At 43.2% G+C, this 17,651-nt stretch overlaps 1 protein-coding gene across 1 annotated transcript in view; it reads left to right on the top strand.

Annotated features, from left to right (window-relative positions):
• galnt9 (polypeptide N-acetylgalactosaminyltransferase 9) overlaps positions 1-17,651 on the top strand; it is a 58,812-nt gene that overhangs the window by 21,048 nt on the left and 20,113 nt on the right. The window contains exons 4-6 of the mRNA XM_040195870.2: positions 242-416; positions 10,314-10,511; positions 16,450-16,567. Coding sequence (XP_040051804.1) covers positions 242-416; positions 10,314-10,511; positions 16,450-16,567 — 491 coding nt within the window. The remainder of the gene's footprint in view (positions 1-241; positions 417-10,313; positions 10,512-16,449; positions 16,568-17,651) is intronic.

Genomic DNA, 17,651 nt, shown 5'->3' with positions numbered 1-17,651 from the left:
CCGTCTCTGATCTGTGTTCAGCTGGGCAATTAAGGTAAAGTTTAATGAGTTGTAGACGATGAGTATTTGCAACATTTAAAAAAGACAGACAAAAATAACACACATTTTTACTGCAATCCTGACATTAAGCCTTAAGGTAAATTGGATCAAAACCATCTTGGAAATATATTTTCTTTCGCGGTCATCTTTTTCATGTGGATGGCATTTCAATTAAGATTTTCTCTACTTTGCCCTCTTTCAGTGGAGCTGAAATTCAACCTGGACCAGTATGTGAACAAACGCTACCCAGGCCTGGTAAAGATTGTGAGGAACAGCAAGCGGGAGGGTCTGATCCGAGCCAGAATACACGGCTGGAACGCGGCCACGGCTCCTGTTGTTGGCTTCTTTGATGCCCACGTCGAGTTCAACCCAGGCTGGTAAGAAAAAGACATGTTTATTAGGAGTAGGTCGGAGCCGTTTCTCTCTCCTTTGGTTTTCTTCTGATATTTTTGGTACAAGAAAATGTTATTTGAGATTTTTATTATAGGCATTTTAGTCTGCTCAAACCAGTATTTTCATATAGTGCCAGGTGAATTCTTTTCAGCAGCATGGCCCCTTTTATTAGTAAGTAGTAATCGTTCTTATGTATTCCTCTCTTGCATCTCATTTTATATTGTGCGGAATGGCTTTGGTTAGGGCTCAATAGAAACGCAGCCCATTTTAGATTACACTACTTGTCCATCAATTGCAAACTAATGAAAAAAGAGAGCACAACCGTGAAAAAGGCAAAAGTGAGGCTAATTAAAGAGGGAGCATCAATGTTAAGCATTTTGACGGGATTTTACCCGCAGACTCTTGGCTTATTTTTCGATATGAAATTACTTCTGGGGGTCTCGGTCCAATGTCTACGTGCTGCATAAGTTTAACAGCAAACAAGTCACTCAAATAAATGTAATTGGCACCTAATTTGAGCCTGCCCCGGCGTGAAAATGAAGTGTAGCAATTGTTCCCTGGGAAGCTGCCTTCGAGGCAGGAGGAGGACAGGAGGGAGAAAGGAAAGGAAGGAATGGAGGAGAACAGCAGAGAGGAATAGCTTCAGTCCTTAGATGAAGTACTTATAATGTGCGTGTATATCAGTATATACAGTGTATATATGAACAGGTGTCCCTGGGAAGCTGTGGCTTCGACAGGGATGCTGGCGTTGCATTGGACAGTTAAAGCTGGAAACCAAAGCTCTTGGAAAAAAAAATGTAAGTTGGAATAACGAACACATGCAGACAAAATGAGCTTCCAATTGTAAAGCGACTTGGCTCAACTTTTCGCGAAACCATTTTGTGATGGTAACGCAATGCGCTAATGCTGGTATGTTTAAATGGCAGTATGAATCTATCCAATTAGAAAATCAAGCAATGTGGACGATGTCAAACACTTTCCTGGTTTTGGCTTTTCTCACTTGCTCGCGGAGATTTATGTGAAATAAACCGACACAGATGCACATGAAAACAGTGCTAACATGCCAGTAGAAAGGAAGCTGTTCTCATTGTGATTTCATGAACCTTGATCATTGTCTCACGGCACTAATTTTCAGCCTGACTATGAACGTTAAACTCAGGGAGGAAGTAGCCTCAATGCCCCGGTGCAACGCTGATGATAATTGACACCCTGTGGACCCCTCATCTGTTTGCCCATCTGGTGTTGCTGAAAAATGGACGTATCTTTCGTGCCTCCACATAACCCATTCACTTCCGCATTGGAATCTCTCAACATACATGCACACACACAGACACACACGAAACAAAACACCCATGCCCACACAACCACCTCCACCCGCTCCCTTCAATTATTTCTTTCATTTTGCGTGCACAAATCGCCTGTATGTATAAAACATTTTTCTGCTCTTTCACTCCAAGTCACTCGTTGTATCTCCACTATCTGTTTGCTTGAATGGTAGAAGCCACCTATTTATTATAGTAGCATTATTCACCATTGCACTTCCAGTGATAAGGGAGATGGATGGTTCCTCGTCTAGATGTTGTGGTGAGTCTCCCCCATATGACCTTGTTCACAGTGCTTGTGCACCCCGAGGCAGAGGGACAATGCTGCCAGCTCTCCGCTGCAGAGCGGTGATTCATTGGCAAGGTATTCCGCCTGGTGTGCTGCACATTTGCAAATGTAATGTATCGCTGTTAAAGCATATAATAATTGTACCAAACTGTATCGGCGAAGAGAAGCTTTTCCACGAGAGGAGTAATGGAATCAGATTCCCAAGGCTGTGCTCTGCTTTAATACAGGGAAATTGTTGCATATTATTAGGCGGCATTGCATCAGCTAAATATTCATAATCCATCTTCCCTATTGCTTTATATCCATCTATTCTTGAGAATACATCTGTCAATTCCACTACACACAGGACTTGTTTCCTGCTTTCGAAATGAAAAGGATTACTGACAGGAAATGGGAGCGTTTTGTCATTGGGGCCCACGGTATGCCGCCATACACACATAGGGAGGAAGAGCAGTAATAGGATATTTATTTGCTTTTTAAAATCCTTGCACCGTTTCAATCTCAGGTTATTAACGAGTAATGATTAAAAGCGCAGAAGTCGCTCCCTGCTGAGAGATAAGATTGTAATTGCAGGCCGGTGGTAATGAATTGCACGCTTCAGAAAGACTTTGATGAATTTTGAATGATTTGCGCCATGTACCCCGATAAGTTTATGGAAGAACAAGACAAATTGGTGGAAGTCATGAAATCAAGGAATATAACCAACTTCCGCCTGCAAAATGATACATTTAGACTGTATAATGATGTTTTATTTAGATTGTGAAATGCGTACTCTACATGTGCATGTTTGAGCTGCTCTGATGTGCAGCCAGGCAGAGAGACTGTGGAACGATTCACATTTACAGAAATCAAATCTAAAAAAACGACTTAAATTGTTTTCAGAAACACTCCCCTCACTGTTAATTGATGTCATGTACACTGTGTAGATATGAATATGAATGAACATTAACAGCTCATTTTGAAGACTGTCTATCCGTGTTTACACCCCGGTGCTGATTTGTTTTAATCAGCAATGTTGGTATTTTTCAATAGATATTGACAAGAGTCAATATCTATTGTCATCTTGTCATCTTGTAACAGTCATCTCTTATTATAGTTTTCAACACCAGCATGTATTTGGAAATTGTACTATTAACCATAGAGGTCTTGCTTATTGCCTATATTCAAACTATAACACGTGTCATTTAATTTACATTCAATTATGTCAATAATGCAATTTTATATAATAAACAGTGAACATAAAGCATGACATTTGTTTTAAACATACACAAATTAAATAACTATGCAGAGGTAAGTATGTGAAGACTTATACATACAGTCCAACAGTCCAACGTTTGGACACAGTTTAAGTCTAATTGAATTCAATGAGAAACTGTGTCCAAACTTTTGACCTGTGCTATATACGTACATTACATACATATTATAAAAAACTGTGGAAATGCGAAATCTAGATGCACCGTATAGAAAATTAAACCCATCTTGTAATGAATCAGTCAATGGTGATTCTGTTTATTAATTGCAAATGATCAATTGTCAACATTCATTTTAACAGACTCTGTGTCAGGCAGGAAGGAGGAGGACTCGGACGCAGAGGGTTCAGCTGATATTGCTTTTTATTAATAACAAGAAAAAACTGAAAATCTCTCTTAACGAGGAAACAAAGGTCGCGATCAAAGTTCAAAAGGAAAAAACTCAAAATCTCTCTTAATGAGGAAAAAAGGTTAAGATCAAAATTCAAAAGGCAAAAACTCAAAATCTCTCTTAAACGAGGAAATGTAACAGGGATCAAAAGGACGTGACAAACGTTATCGGACTTGACTTGACTCGTGACGTGAGGGCTGGTGTGCAGGGCAAAACAACAAGACACACTGGCACAGGACAAGGGGCGACGCAGACTATAAGTACCCATGAGGGAGTTGTGGGAACAGGTGGACACAATCAGGAATCAGGGGAGACAATCAGACTGGTGACACATGAGGAAGGGCAAGGGACCTGAAACGAGAGGGAGTTAGTTTCCAAAATAAAACAGGAAGTCAAAAAACAACTGGAGACAGGACAAAAACGCAACTTGACATACAGGTGTGACATTACCCCCCCCTCAAGGCCGAATACCAGGCGGCCTTGGAATGTCCGGGTGTGCTCTATAAAAATCTCGAATGAGATCCGGGTCCACTATGAAGCTAGACGAGACCCATTGTCGTTCCTCTGGGCCGTAGCCCTCCCAGTCCACGAGGAACTGCCTGCCCCGTCCCCGCTTACGTACCGCCAGCAGTTTCCTCACCGTGTCTTGGGGTTTGGCACCATTGCGCTCTCCTTCGCTGGTTTGATTTTGCTGACATGAAAAGTTGGGTGTACCCTCAGGGACCGGGGCAGACGGAGGCGCACAGCTGCTGGATTGATAATCCTCGAGATGGGGAACGGGCCGACAAAGCGAGGGGCCAGCTTTCGTGATTCGACCTGCAAGGGTAGGTCCTTGGCTGAGAGCCATACTCGCTGGCCGGGCTGGTACACTGGGGCCGGTCTCCTCCTGCGGTCCGCTGCTTTCTTCACTCTGTCCCCTTGTCTGATCAGCGTCTGGCGTGCCGCTGCCCAGATGCGGCGGCAGCGGCGGACCAAGGCCTGGGCGGAGGGCACAGACACCTCTGGTTCGGACTCGGAAAACACAGGGGGTTGGTAACCAAAAACGCAATGGAAGGGAGACATGCCAGTGGCGGAGGTGGGAAGGGAGTTATGGGCGTACTCTACCCACGTCAGGTGTTCGCTCCATGACGCAGGGCTCTGGGCCACCAGGCACCGGAGGCTGGTTTCCAGTTGTTGATTGAGGCGCTCCGTCTGTCCGTTGGCCTCGGGATGGTACCCCGATGTGAGGCTAGCTGTGGCTCCGATGAGCTTACAGAACTCCTGCCAGAACCGCGAGACAAACTGGGGCCCCCTATCGGACACAATGTCTCTGGGGAACCCGTGGATCCTAAACACGTTGTTCATCATGCAGATAGCGGTCTCTTTAGCGGTGGGCAGCTTGGGTAGGGCTAGGAAGTGTGCCATCTTTGAAAATCTATCCACCACGGTCAACACCGTGGTGTTCCCCTTGGAGGTCGGTAGCCCCGTGACAAAATCCATCGAGATCTCTGCCCACGGCCGGGACGGGATGGGCAGCGGCTGTAGCAAGCCTGCGCGGGCTCTGGAGGAGTTCTTGTTCCTGGCGCAGACGGAGCATGCCTCAACGTACTCCCTGACCTCCGGCTCCATGGACGGCCACCAGAACCTCTGCGTGATGGCGAACATGGTCCGACGTACGCCCGGATGGCAGGTGAGCAAAGACGAGTGAGCCCAGTGGATCACCTGTGGGCGCAGATTAATAGGGACAAACAGACGATTATCTGGGCACCCACGAGGTGGGGGGGTCTCACCGTTGGCCTGCTTCACCTTGGTCTCTATAGGCCAGGTAACCGCTCCAACCACACAGTGTAGTGGGAGGATGGGCTCAGGTTCCCTGGCCACGGGCTCCGGGCTGAAAAGACGGGATAAGGCGTCAGGCTTGGTATTTCTTGATCCCGGTCTGTAGGAAAGGGAAAAATCAAAACGGTTAAAAAACAAGGACCAGCGGGCTTGACGGGAATTCAAACGCTTGGCCTTCTTGATGTACTGCAGGTTCTTGTGGTCTGTCCAAACCAAAAAAGGGTGCTGTGCCCCCTCGAGCCAGTGCCGCCACTCCTCCAGCGCCGCCTTCACTGCCAGCAGCTCACGATCTCCCACGTCGTAGTTCCGCTCCGCTGCAGTCAGTCGTCGCGACAGGAAGGCACAAGGATGAAGCTTGTTGTCAGACTCTGCTCGCTGGGAGAGAATGGCCCCGATCCCATTATTGGAGGCGTCCACCTCCACCACAAACTGGCGAGCCGGATCAGGGAGCGTGAGGATGGGTGCTGTAGTGAAGCGCCGCTTAAGCTCCTGGAAGGCTGCGTCTGCCTCGGCGGACCAGTGAAACGCCACCTGCGGGGAGGTAAGAGCATGGAGCGGGGCTGCTGTCGCGCTGAAGCCTCTGATAAACCGCCTGTAAAAGTTAGCAAAACCGAGAAATTGCTGTACCTTCTTGCGGCTATCAGGAGTTGGCCACTCTACTACCGCGCTTACTTTAGCCGGATCCATCTGAACCCTCCCAGGGGCTACGATAAAGCCCAGGAAGGCGACAGTATCGGCATGAAATTCACTCTTTTCCGCCTTCACATATAACCCGTTGTCTAAGAGACGTTGCAGGACGAGTTCAACATGGTTCCTATGGGTGTTTAGGTCGGGGGAATAAATCAGAATGTCATCTAAATACACATAGACAAACTGGTCTAAAAAGTCTCTTAACACATCGTTTATCATCGCTTGAAAAACTGCTGGGGCGTTTGTGAGACCAAAGGGCATGACCAGGTATTCATAATGTCCAGACGGCGTGTTGAATGCCGTTTTCCACTCATCCCCTTCCCTAATGCGAACCAGGTGATAGGCGTTGCGTAAGTCCAGTTTGGTAAAAATCTGCGCCTGTTGAAGCTGGTCGAATACTGAGGTCATGAGAGGTAGAGGGTATCTGTTCTTAACGGTTATGTCGTTAAGCGGGCTGTAGTCAATGCAGGGGCGAAGGGTTCCATCCTTCTTTCCCACAAAGAAAAAACCTGCCCCTTCTGCACAGGACAAGGGGCGACGCAGACTATAAGTACCCATGAGGGAGTTGTGGGAACAGGTGGACACAATCAGGAATCAGGGGAGACAATCAGACTGGTGACACATGAGGAAGGGCAAGGGACCTGAAACGAGAGGGAGTTAGTTTCCAAAATAAAACAGGAAGTCAAAAAACAACTGGAGACAGGACAAAAACGCAACTTGACATACAGGTGTGACACTCTGGATATAAAGAGTGTATTGTTCCAAAGTACTTCAACATCTTTCTTCAATCTTTTTTTCTTGGTCTATTAGTTTAGAGAAAACAACCCTGATACAATGAATCAACAGAGTTTTGTCAAATAGAACCCTAGTTAAATTTGCAGAGCTTTCCGTAAACACCTAAAATCTAAATCTACTGGATTTAACGTCTTACATCATTTGGTCCATCCATAAAAGCCACTGTACTCAATAAATACAGAATACATTTTCCCTTGCATGAATAACTCGCAATGTCTTCAGCTTTGAATCCAATGCAGAATTGAAGGATATCTTCATGTAGGTGCTGAGGGACCCGATGCTATCAGGGACAAATTCTGAGCACAGTTGGATTCATTATCTGATAATCCCCTTCTTCTTATTCATTAACGTTTTGAGGTCTGTTGATTTGGACGTTTTGAAAAATTGTGTAATCTCAAATGAAACAGCTGCAAGGTTTTTTATATCGGAACTGTCCAAAAGTATGACAGATATAAATTCTGAATGTACAGAAAGATTTATCCTTGCTTTTTCTGTTTGTTCAATTCTGTGAAATGTTTGCACAGCCTGATGCAAGTCTCAACCAAGGTGCCGGATATTATGAAAGACAAACATCATGAGGAGTAGAGAAATCAAAGGACCTCCGGCTTCAATATAAACCCATACAAAAAAAATGTATCAGGAGCTCAGACGGCGATGGAGATTTTCTACATGTATTCATAGTGTTGTAATATGCAAGAGAGAAGGGCTGATGTGGACAAAACCAGATGTGTCCCAGTTTGCCGAGCGTCTCCATCTTATCAGCCTCATGGATCAGTGAGGGAGGAGAGCGGCCGGCTGGCTCTCTGCGGTGCTCGAGGATGCAGGGAGATGAATGGAAGTCACTGCGATGGCAGAGAGAGCTCCTCAAGGTTGGGTAGTCGAGGAGGAGATTCAGTGGAGGCAACACGTGAAAAGGTTCCAAAAAAAAATGTAATACATTTAAACCGTGTGCCTTAAAAGTGCAGAAAAAAAAAATACTAAAGGAACTTAATCTGAAATTTCTCCGTCGGGTGAATGTTAGAGAATTTTTGGCGTACATCGACACATCTTCTATCGGTGGGTCTGTGAATACTGCTAGATTGTTTATCTTTTTTTGTTTGCTTTGTTTTTTGTTATACGTTTTTCATGGCCATGCTCAGTTGGATCCAGTACATAAATGTATATATGCAGTGTGGAACACAACAGCACAAGGAAGCGATCCAGCAATTCAAGTATCATTTCATAATTCAATATCCAGTTCTCATCATGGCTGCATTGCCTGCAATTTGAGTTGCAGGATGCAAGTTGCAGGATGATTAACATCCTTAATCAATGCACGTTTTTGGTGTCTGTTTACAGTTAATGTTGTTTGTTTATCATTATTTTCTTTGTTACAAAGTGACACCGATATGTCCTTACTAAGCCTTAGTATGTTGTGATGATAATGTGTCGCAGGGCACACATGCAGATAACTGGAGCTTTGTTGCTGCTGCCATTTATATTTCAAACGTGATCACTTATTGAGAGTAATTAAAATTAAATCATTCAAGTCATTTTTCATCAAAGCAAAGACATTTCCAACCATGATGTCCTCCACTGCATAAAGGTTTAAGGAAAGTTTGAAAGTGCATTTGTTCATTTGTAGAGTTAGATTAGAAGATTAACGCCACTCTCCGATGGTGAATGTGAAAATGAAACCACAGGGCAGTTATGTTCGCTGAGCACAAAGACTGGGAACAGCCAGGAAAGCTTTTGTAGCACGTCGGTGTGAAGGCAGAACGAGCCATTGGTCAGCTTCTAATGGCTGCTGTGGTGCTTTTATCAAATACTCATGCATTATTAAATGATGGCTTTTTTCAAGCAATACTTCATATTCTCTTGAAATCTCATTTAATTCAATTTAAAATATTTTCTTAATATCCCATTTAATTCAATTTCAGATCCATTCCCCTCTGCAATGCCCTGTAACTTCATTTGATGAGAGGAAAATTAGATTTTTGGGTGGTAAGACGGGTCAGGGTAAAGACGGAGAGACAAAGTCAGCGGTTGATTGAACCAGTAATAGTGTTAGTGTTCTGGCGCAACACAGTTATCATTTTATAATCATACCATCTTTTTCTTAATGCTTTGACAATACGGTGGAGATAATCTTTTCAGCATTAAAAGTGCAGCCAGTGCCAGCAGCATTTCGGCAACGTTCTGTAGGCCTGGCTTATGGATATCAAGACCATGTTGCCCCCGACCACAGCTTTTAAAAAATCCTATATCCTAAGTATTTTGTCTTACAAGCAGAGGTCCTTGCTAGATGACGCTAAAGTTCCTGCTGCCTATTAGAACTTGACAACCTATGACAGCAGCATCTACTTCTACTATTAGGAGGTAGGAAACTTTAAAACCTCAATCCCTCCCAATCTTTCAACTCTATTGACCCAGTGACTGGATGGACTGCCAAGTGTTCTCGATCTCAGTGACTCTCGACCACCCCTCGCCCTCCACAGGCTTAGGTGGAGCTAAAATGCTCAAGACAAAAACCCTCATTAAAGTATTACAGGGGCGAGAGCGGCTTTCCCCCAAATTGGCCTGTTGAGAGCTCCTCTTAACCCTCGGGCGTTTTGTTAATGCGGCCCCTGATCTCCACTTGATGCGCTCTAAAAGGATGTGTGTCAGCCAAGGCCGCCTCGGACCAAAAGTCACATGATGAAGAGTCTGGCGAGCACTCCGAGCAAGGTCTTTGCAGAAAAAGAACTCCACAAAAAGAAGAGGGTCTTTTCATCCCTTAATCTGTGTTTTCCTTTCTCAGGATTTACCTCCGATCAACATGGATTTGACGTTTTGTTTTCCCGAGCAGGAGGTTAAATATTACATGATACTGTAGAAAAGTTATTTTGCAAGGCCTTTGCATTATAATCAGTGGAAGGAAGCGCATCCCGTTTGAAATGCTGATGTTAATATAACGCTGCGGTGGAAGTTGAGACGACATCTCCCGTCATCCTTGTTCGCTGCTGGCATTGTTCTATGTAAATACAACCACAATGAGCAGTGTGTTTAAAAACAAAGTGGGTCGCTTTTCTACACTTTGTTTCTGTAAAAATAAATTTGCAGCTTTGCTTCACCTTTCCATTCTGTCTCCACATCCTTGACCAAAATTATTTATTCGAACAATTTAAATATTGGTGCTTGGAAACCGTTATCCACAGGACAGAATAAAATATGTACGGCTTCACCCCCCCCCCCCCCCTCCTTTCCCCCCCGTAGCTGAAAGTTCCCCTCTCACCGTCGTTCTTCATCTTTTAGAATTGCTCAACGAAAGGTCCACCGTTAACTTCTGCCTCTTTTCTTCTCCAAAGGGCTGAACCTATTCTGACCCGGATGAAGGAGGATCACACCCGCATCATCCTGCCCGCCATAGACAACATCAAGTACAACACGTTTGAGGTGCAGCAGTATGCCAATGCTGCCCACGGCTACAACTGGGGGCTGTGGTGTATGTACATCATCCCACCACAAGAGTGGCTGGACAAGGGCGATGAGACGGCCCCTATCAGGTGAGGCGTCCTCGGCCGGCATACGGCGTACATTATAGATGAGTGCGTTTGAGATATGGATATGGTTCAGGATGTGACTTATTCATGCGTGGAACCATCAAATTAAGTTGTCCTGCTGTGGTGCTCTGCCGATCCTGACGCACAAACAAGGCCGACCTGTACAAGGCTGTACAATTACGAAAGTATGAGGAATATCTTCATTTTATGCAGGATCACGGCCGCATTGATACAGTGTCATTAATACAATTGTGTGTTGAATATAAGTAGGAATTCCATTATATCCACCGCAGATTGGAGGATAGCAGTGGCTCGTATCATGATTCTGTATACAATTGATTATATGTGTCCTTGGTTATATTGGACTTTAATTGTCTGAGGAAGAGCATTGTTTCTCCCTGAGCTCTCTTATCTTTCTGTCTTTAACCGCCCATATTGGGGGAGGGTGTTTTTTTGGCACCCACCTTACTTGACATTCAACTTACTAAAACACCAAAGGGGAGTAAAATATACAGGCAACATTTAAGGGAACCGGCAGATCTAATGCCTGGTGTACGCTGCAATTTGACTGGCTAACATGCGAAACCATGAGAGGCTTTTTCCCCACGATAATGTCAGTAAACCCATATGCAAAGACCTAAAACAGCATATATTAGGGTCAATATAATTAACTCGTAGTCAAATTTAGTACTAGAAAAGATGTGTACCATAATTATTTGTTTGTAACTAATGATTGAATTATTAGTAATTGTTAAGTGGCTGATATTTATGAATTATTATTAACGCTTCCCCACTAAATGTCGACTGCTTCGCCTGTCTGCGCGGTCCATGCTCTTTTTTTCACGTCAGTCGCCACGTCCCCTCCCCCATTTCATGCATTTAAATAATACGAACAATAACTATGTTAACATTACAGGCCATAACGCTCACAAGTGGAGAGCTTTAAATATGCGAAATAAAAATAAACGTGTTTGTGAATGTTCCCCATTCATGTCTACTGCACAGAAAGAAAGACGGAGCCCGACGAGCAGGGTGCCAACAACTCCATCCTTTTATGCACAGTGTTGGTTGTACTTTTATTTGCTTTTGTTATGTTCAACAAAAACACTGCTGTAAAGCCACCATAAGTTAGAGTTAATCTTTTCAAAAGATTCCTTTCCCTTTAACAGTCCTCCTGTGACTAAACCAACAAATTGACAGACAAACATTTCAAACTCCACGTTACGGTATAGATCTGCATGGATATAAAACCGTTTGCTCCTAATAATCAAATACAATGCATATGTTCACAGCTATGTGAATAGTATTTCGAGAAACACTGATTATTGAAAATAATTTTTCTTTGTATTGTATTGTTTTCGGGCGGCACGGTGGCGTGGTGGTTAGCACTGTCGCCTCACAGCAAGAAGGTCCTGGGTTCGATTCCGCCCAGTGGCCTTTCTGTGTGGAGTCTGCATGTTCTCCCCGTGTCTGCGTGGGTTCTCTCCGGGTTCTCCGGCTTCCTCCCACAGTCCAAAGACATGCTCTGGGGATCAGGTTAATTGGGGACTTTAAATTGCCCGTAGATGTGTGAAAGTGAGTGTGAATGGTTGTATGTCTCTGTGTTAGCCCTGCGATTGGCTGGCGACCAATCCAGGGTGTACCCTGTCTATCGCCCAAAGTTGGCTGGGATGGACTCCAGCCCCCCCGCGACCCTGTGTGCAGGATAAGCGGTTTGACAATGGATGGATTGTTTTCTGTTTATGTTAAATGTTTCATATTACGTCTCCAAAAGATCCAAATGGGCATTGTGTTCTTTGGATTTTTTTTGTATTACAATTGCATGTAATGTCTTCTGTTGATAATTGTTTATACTATTTATCGTCTCTTGCAGGGTTTTGTTATAAAATATTTTCAAGCAAAATATGAGAGCAAAAGTCAAAGCAGGTACCGAACAAATTCTGTCATTCAAAAAAAAAAAAGCCCTTGAATTAAACATTGTATCAGCCTCCCAGCTGTATGGTCAACACTGCTCCTGAACTCTGATGTAGTGAAATTGTGGATCATGCAAAGAAACAATTGACACTTGAAAAAATATAAAATATCATCGTTGAATTGTCTTGATATGTGTATTTAGAAGCTTTTAACATACACATGGATCATTTCATGTATAGCTTAACATGGAGAAGCGGAGCCGCAGTTGTTTGTTTTTCATGTGCCATTGCCGGAAGCATGGTGCACGAGCCAACTGCACAAGGTTGAACAAGAGCCAGGACTAAGTAGGTAAACTGTTGTTTTTAATCTCTCCCATATTCACGGCCCTGCAGGATCGCAAACGTAGCTGCAGGCTTGGTGCATTGCAGCTGCAGTTTTAGTGCTGTAAAGTTTTGTGATCGTGTCTGCAGCTAAAACATGAAAGCTATAGAAGCGTGAGTGGTGCTCATTCAGCTTGACTTTCAGTTCTCTGAATCATTCAAAATTCATTAGGAACAATGGATAATAATAACACTGGTGTAGTATTTTGTTCAAGACTCTTACACTCAATTATTTAGTTGTAACACATGCCGATCCTCCTGTCAGACCTGGATAATTGACATATAATCATCTCCAAAGCTGATAATGGCAAACATGTTGGCAAAAGGTTGCTTATTTACACGTCCAGGATTTACAGTGGTAATTATGTCCATCTGATTATGGCCTCCACAAACTCCTGAGGGAAATATCTGGCTTCTTAGCAGCAATTTGCTCAACAATGTTACACAGATCTCAAACTGCGTCTATCTGCTGTTCAGCCTTTTCTTTTTTTAATTTAACAGCTTTTGCAGAACACGACCCAATCAGAATGATGAACACACTAAGGAAAAGGGCTAAACACCTAAAAGGTTATAAAGCCCGGGGGAGCTGTAGATTCAGGTAATGATTCCTTGTCCACGGGGACCTCTCCAAACTTTCTCCAATTGTCACTCAGCTTAACGCTGTCATACAAGGAATTGCATCACTATAAGAATATTAATCATAATGGGAAGACTGTGCCAGGCAATTGGAGGAACAACAAATGTCATTAATAAAAATAACCAGTTATATTTTTATAGGGATTTGAGACCAGTGAAATGTGGAACATTGAATCAGGGCCACTAAGTAGTTCACTCAACATAACCAAATGGCCCCTGATTTGGGGGATCACAATAAAGGTGAAGCATTGCACAAAGTAAAATAAATTTATTTAATACATTTCTTAAGTAAAACATCTTCAGTATACAAGCGTTTCTACCAGGTTGTTCTAGATCGAATAGAATATTTTTGTATTTGTATCTATGCCTTTTAATAAGTTTGGTCTTGTACAAGCAAACATTATGATAACAGTTTATACCGTGGATCCAAATATAAGATCAAAAACCATGTATTATTAGGCATGACGTGCTCGTCTTGAGAGGGAGGAAAGATAAAACAGCCTGAAACACTGCAGAGCTGATCTCGTGTTTGCCCATTCACACTTGCAAATAGGAAGTCTGCCTTGAGGGCCAGATGAAGTGTGTCGGCTGTGCGGATTTCTATTGGAAATCATTCCCCGCCTTGTTTCCTCAAGGTCTCTGCCCATCAACAAGCGAAGCCTGGAGGCCATTCAGAGATCAGTCTCAAAGCCCTTTCTGGCTGTTTGGACACATTCAACGACAAACCGCGTAAAGGATCACAAGATGGCTAAAGTACTTCCACAGGATTGCAACCACTTTTGCAGTATAACAGGAATATTTTTTCTTCTGCAGATACGGCAATTACTGTACGGAAAGTAGTAAAAATGGCCACAGAGTGGTTTGGATATCCGAACTTGAAATGCCTCCGCGAAATCACAGAGACATTTGATTCCTAATAGAAAAAACATCTATATGGATTCGGGTAGTGCTTTATACGAAGTGCTCACTTCAAAAATCTGTGCAATTTCTCGAGGTGGTCATCTGCTGCTCTCATGATTTAGCTGAAGCATCAAAAAAAGGCAGTGCCTGCATCTCGGAGAGAAGTAATCTGAAAAATAATATCCCTGCAGGCTGGCCATCTGCACACTGAAATTAACTAACCTTTATACATTAAATGATAAAACCGCACAGGAGTGCTTCACCGTGTCTAATGCAGTACGTGTGTGTTATTTTGTGACAAATTCTTGAGCAATCTTGTGTGTTTTTAACATGGACGTACAAAGAGCAAGAACACCAGTGCTTGTGAATCAAAGTGTTGTCAGGCAACACACGGAGAACAATGGCTGGGTGTGTCATTCCTACTTGAAAGAAAGTCCTGGTGATTGTGTTGTATTTAACCTTCAAGTGATGGCAGGGTCACACGAAGCAGCATGTGTGGCTCAATGCTTATTGAGCATTTCGTCGATGTTCAAGTCGGTACCTTTGGGTCTTCTATGGTTTTATCTGCGTTTGATTTTTGTTCTCAAAATTGCAAAATTGCTGGTCAGGAGTGAAACTCTAATTGGTGAAACCTAAAGTGGAAAAGCAGTGTATTCAGCCTCTCTATTTAAGTTTTATTTTTTGCATCAACAGCAGGCTCTAATTACTCCTTTTATTGGCGCCAGTAAATTGGCTGCATTTGGGGAATTTGCTTTGTCATCCCTTCAAATTTCATGTTTGATAACCTTCCACACCGAACTAATGAGAGCCAACAAAATCTGATATTGTTTCTCCTTTTCTCTTTTCCATTAACATAACCAATACAGGACCCACTTAAACTTAAATCAGTGTGAGGATGTTTCTTTAAAATAATAAGTTTGAAGTTGCTGAGTCCCTGCTCAAACACAGGGACAGTGTTTACATGGCAGGGAAGCTCTTCTATAGAGAACGCTCAAAGGGAGTTGCGCAAAGTTTGTACCCTGCAGACAAGCAAGGTAGGTCACTTGTCAGGAAGTAGAAAGGATGAGTTGAACTCAGTATGTGCTGCGTCTGTCTTTTTATCTGCATAGCGATGGCAAATAGTAGCACTTGAAAGCCTTCCTGTCACCACCTTTACATTTAAACAAGGACTCTATAAGGTTCCATCAGTCACTCAGAGATTAGGTGTTAGCAAGCTCGGGGTTGTCATAGTAACAGTTCAATGTGGAGCATAAGTGTTTTAAATAATTAGCTAATGGCAGCTGAGACATTGGCAGCAGAAATGAAGAATTCTACGCGACTAGGACTTCATGCTGTGAAACTGGAATGTCACAGCACAGATCAACCCTCCCTCAGTTCTGATGCTGGTTTGGCTCAGCGCCCTCTTTAAATACAGCATCAATGAATCCTAATGACGCTTTTCTGGTACTTTCTGCTGCAACGTCTCTCAAACAGAAGAGGTGGACACACGCGTGTCTCCTCTATGCAGCATATAGAGTGAGTGTAACAACACATTGTAAACTCACCCCGGGCGCCAAATCCAGATTCACTTTAGAGTAAAAAAAATAGCGCAGCTCGCTACTCTGTATGAATGCCCTGCTTTTTGTGGTTCCTTTCCCAGAGCACTTAAGACCTGACAGATGAAAAAGAAAAGCTGCCCTGGGGGGCATCAGCTAAAGGCGGGGGGGGGGGGGGGGGGGTATTTGTTTGACTAAGGGTGGAAAATAGCCTCTTTTCTTTTTTCTGTCTCTTACTGTACCAGCTGAGCTTGCTTTTTAAGTTTTTCTACATCTGTATGTACTTTATTGCTTAAAACATTAGTAATACGTATTATAAAGCCCAACAATTACAGTTAAAGTACCATGATGGATTGTCGTCTGACTACATGCAGCTTTAAAGATGAACCCTCAGAGAATAATCAACCAATTGAACAATTTCCCCTCGGTGATGTCCTTTATTTTACCCCAGTGCAGTTTTGCAAACTAGTTGTTTTTATTAGTTAGTTTGGAGACCAAAATGTTCTCAGCATTCTCTGTAGGTCTATGAAAGTTCAATAATGAAACCATGCTGTCTCTCTCTCTCTGCTCATCCAGAACTCCAGCCATGATCGGATGCTCCTTTGTGGTGGATAGGGAATACTTTGGTGAGCTCGGCCTGCTGGATCCGGGCATGGAGGTCTACGGAGGCGAGAACATCGAGCTTGGCATGCGGGTAAGGACCACAGACTCACACTGCTGCCGTTTAAATGGGTTCAAATGCGGCAAAATTTGATTTTGAATAATAATTACGAAAACGGGCTTTCTCTCTTTTTTTTAAACTCAATGAAATATCACATATGTTCAACAGAAGATGAAATTGCTCTGAGAATTGCTGCAAGAAAAGTTAATGCTTTGTTAAAGATACAAAACCCAGAGGCATCAACAGAAGCTGTGATTAAACTTTGCAAAGTTTCTTAAATGGGAGTGGAGGAGAGAAAAATCCCCTTAATGCTAATCTTCAAGCAACCCAAAGGCTCTAAAGCCTATATACGGAAAATGTAAATCTCTTTTGCAGCTGCTTTGAGTTGAATTTAACGCTTCATGTGAGCGAAGGGCTTGCTGAAGAACTGTTTAGCGTTTAAATTCAGAAAATGTTTCTCTTCAGCCGAGTGGAACCATTCTGAATCCAAATGCACTCCTTTAGCTTATTGGAATGGATACGCTTGAAAGATCTCACTCCTTCATTTAACGTCATCGCCGCATCCATTTCAAAATCTCGAGATGAAAAAGCTTTGAAAAAGCACTTGAACGGAGGCTGGAGAATGGGTGGTGTTTTATAGTTTGCTGCCCTCCTGAAGCCAGAAGCATTTACAGATTCTGGTGACCGTTTGAAAGTGTCTTATTATTCCTCACAGATTGGCTTTTCCCCGACAGCAGTTCCTTTTTGCTATCGCCAACTATGAGAGTCATCTCACCTCTTTTATTTTGTTATCGTTATGTATTATATGACACCTGCATGAAGCCTTCCACGTTACATTGTTTTCTCATTTAGCAGAGTACCTAAGTCACCAAGCAGCTGACTAGATGAAGTTTGTGGAGGAGCTGAAGATATTAAACTGAGCAATATGCTGTAACAGGAAACTTCTTTTGGCTTTCTCTCACAAAGGCTCCTCATTGATTGTTATCACATACTTGCTGGAGCTTTTTGATTTATGGAGTGAAGTAAATATGCTCTGTCTGTGAACACAATTATAAGGCAATTACCTTTCCTCCTGTTTGGCCTGTCTGTGCGAAAATTAAACGCGTGCTACAGAAAG

The sequence above is a fragment of the Gasterosteus aculeatus genome, chromosome 13, assembly GCF_964276395.1.
Source record: "Gasterosteus aculeatus chromosome 13, fGasAcu3.hap1.1, whole genome shotgun sequence".
NCBI lineage: Eukaryota > Metazoa > Chordata > Actinopteri > Perciformes > Gasterosteidae > Gasterosteus > Gasterosteus aculeatus.
The sequence above is the reverse complement of the archived record's forward strand: the minus strand, read 5'-3'. Positions and strand labels throughout refer to the sequence as shown.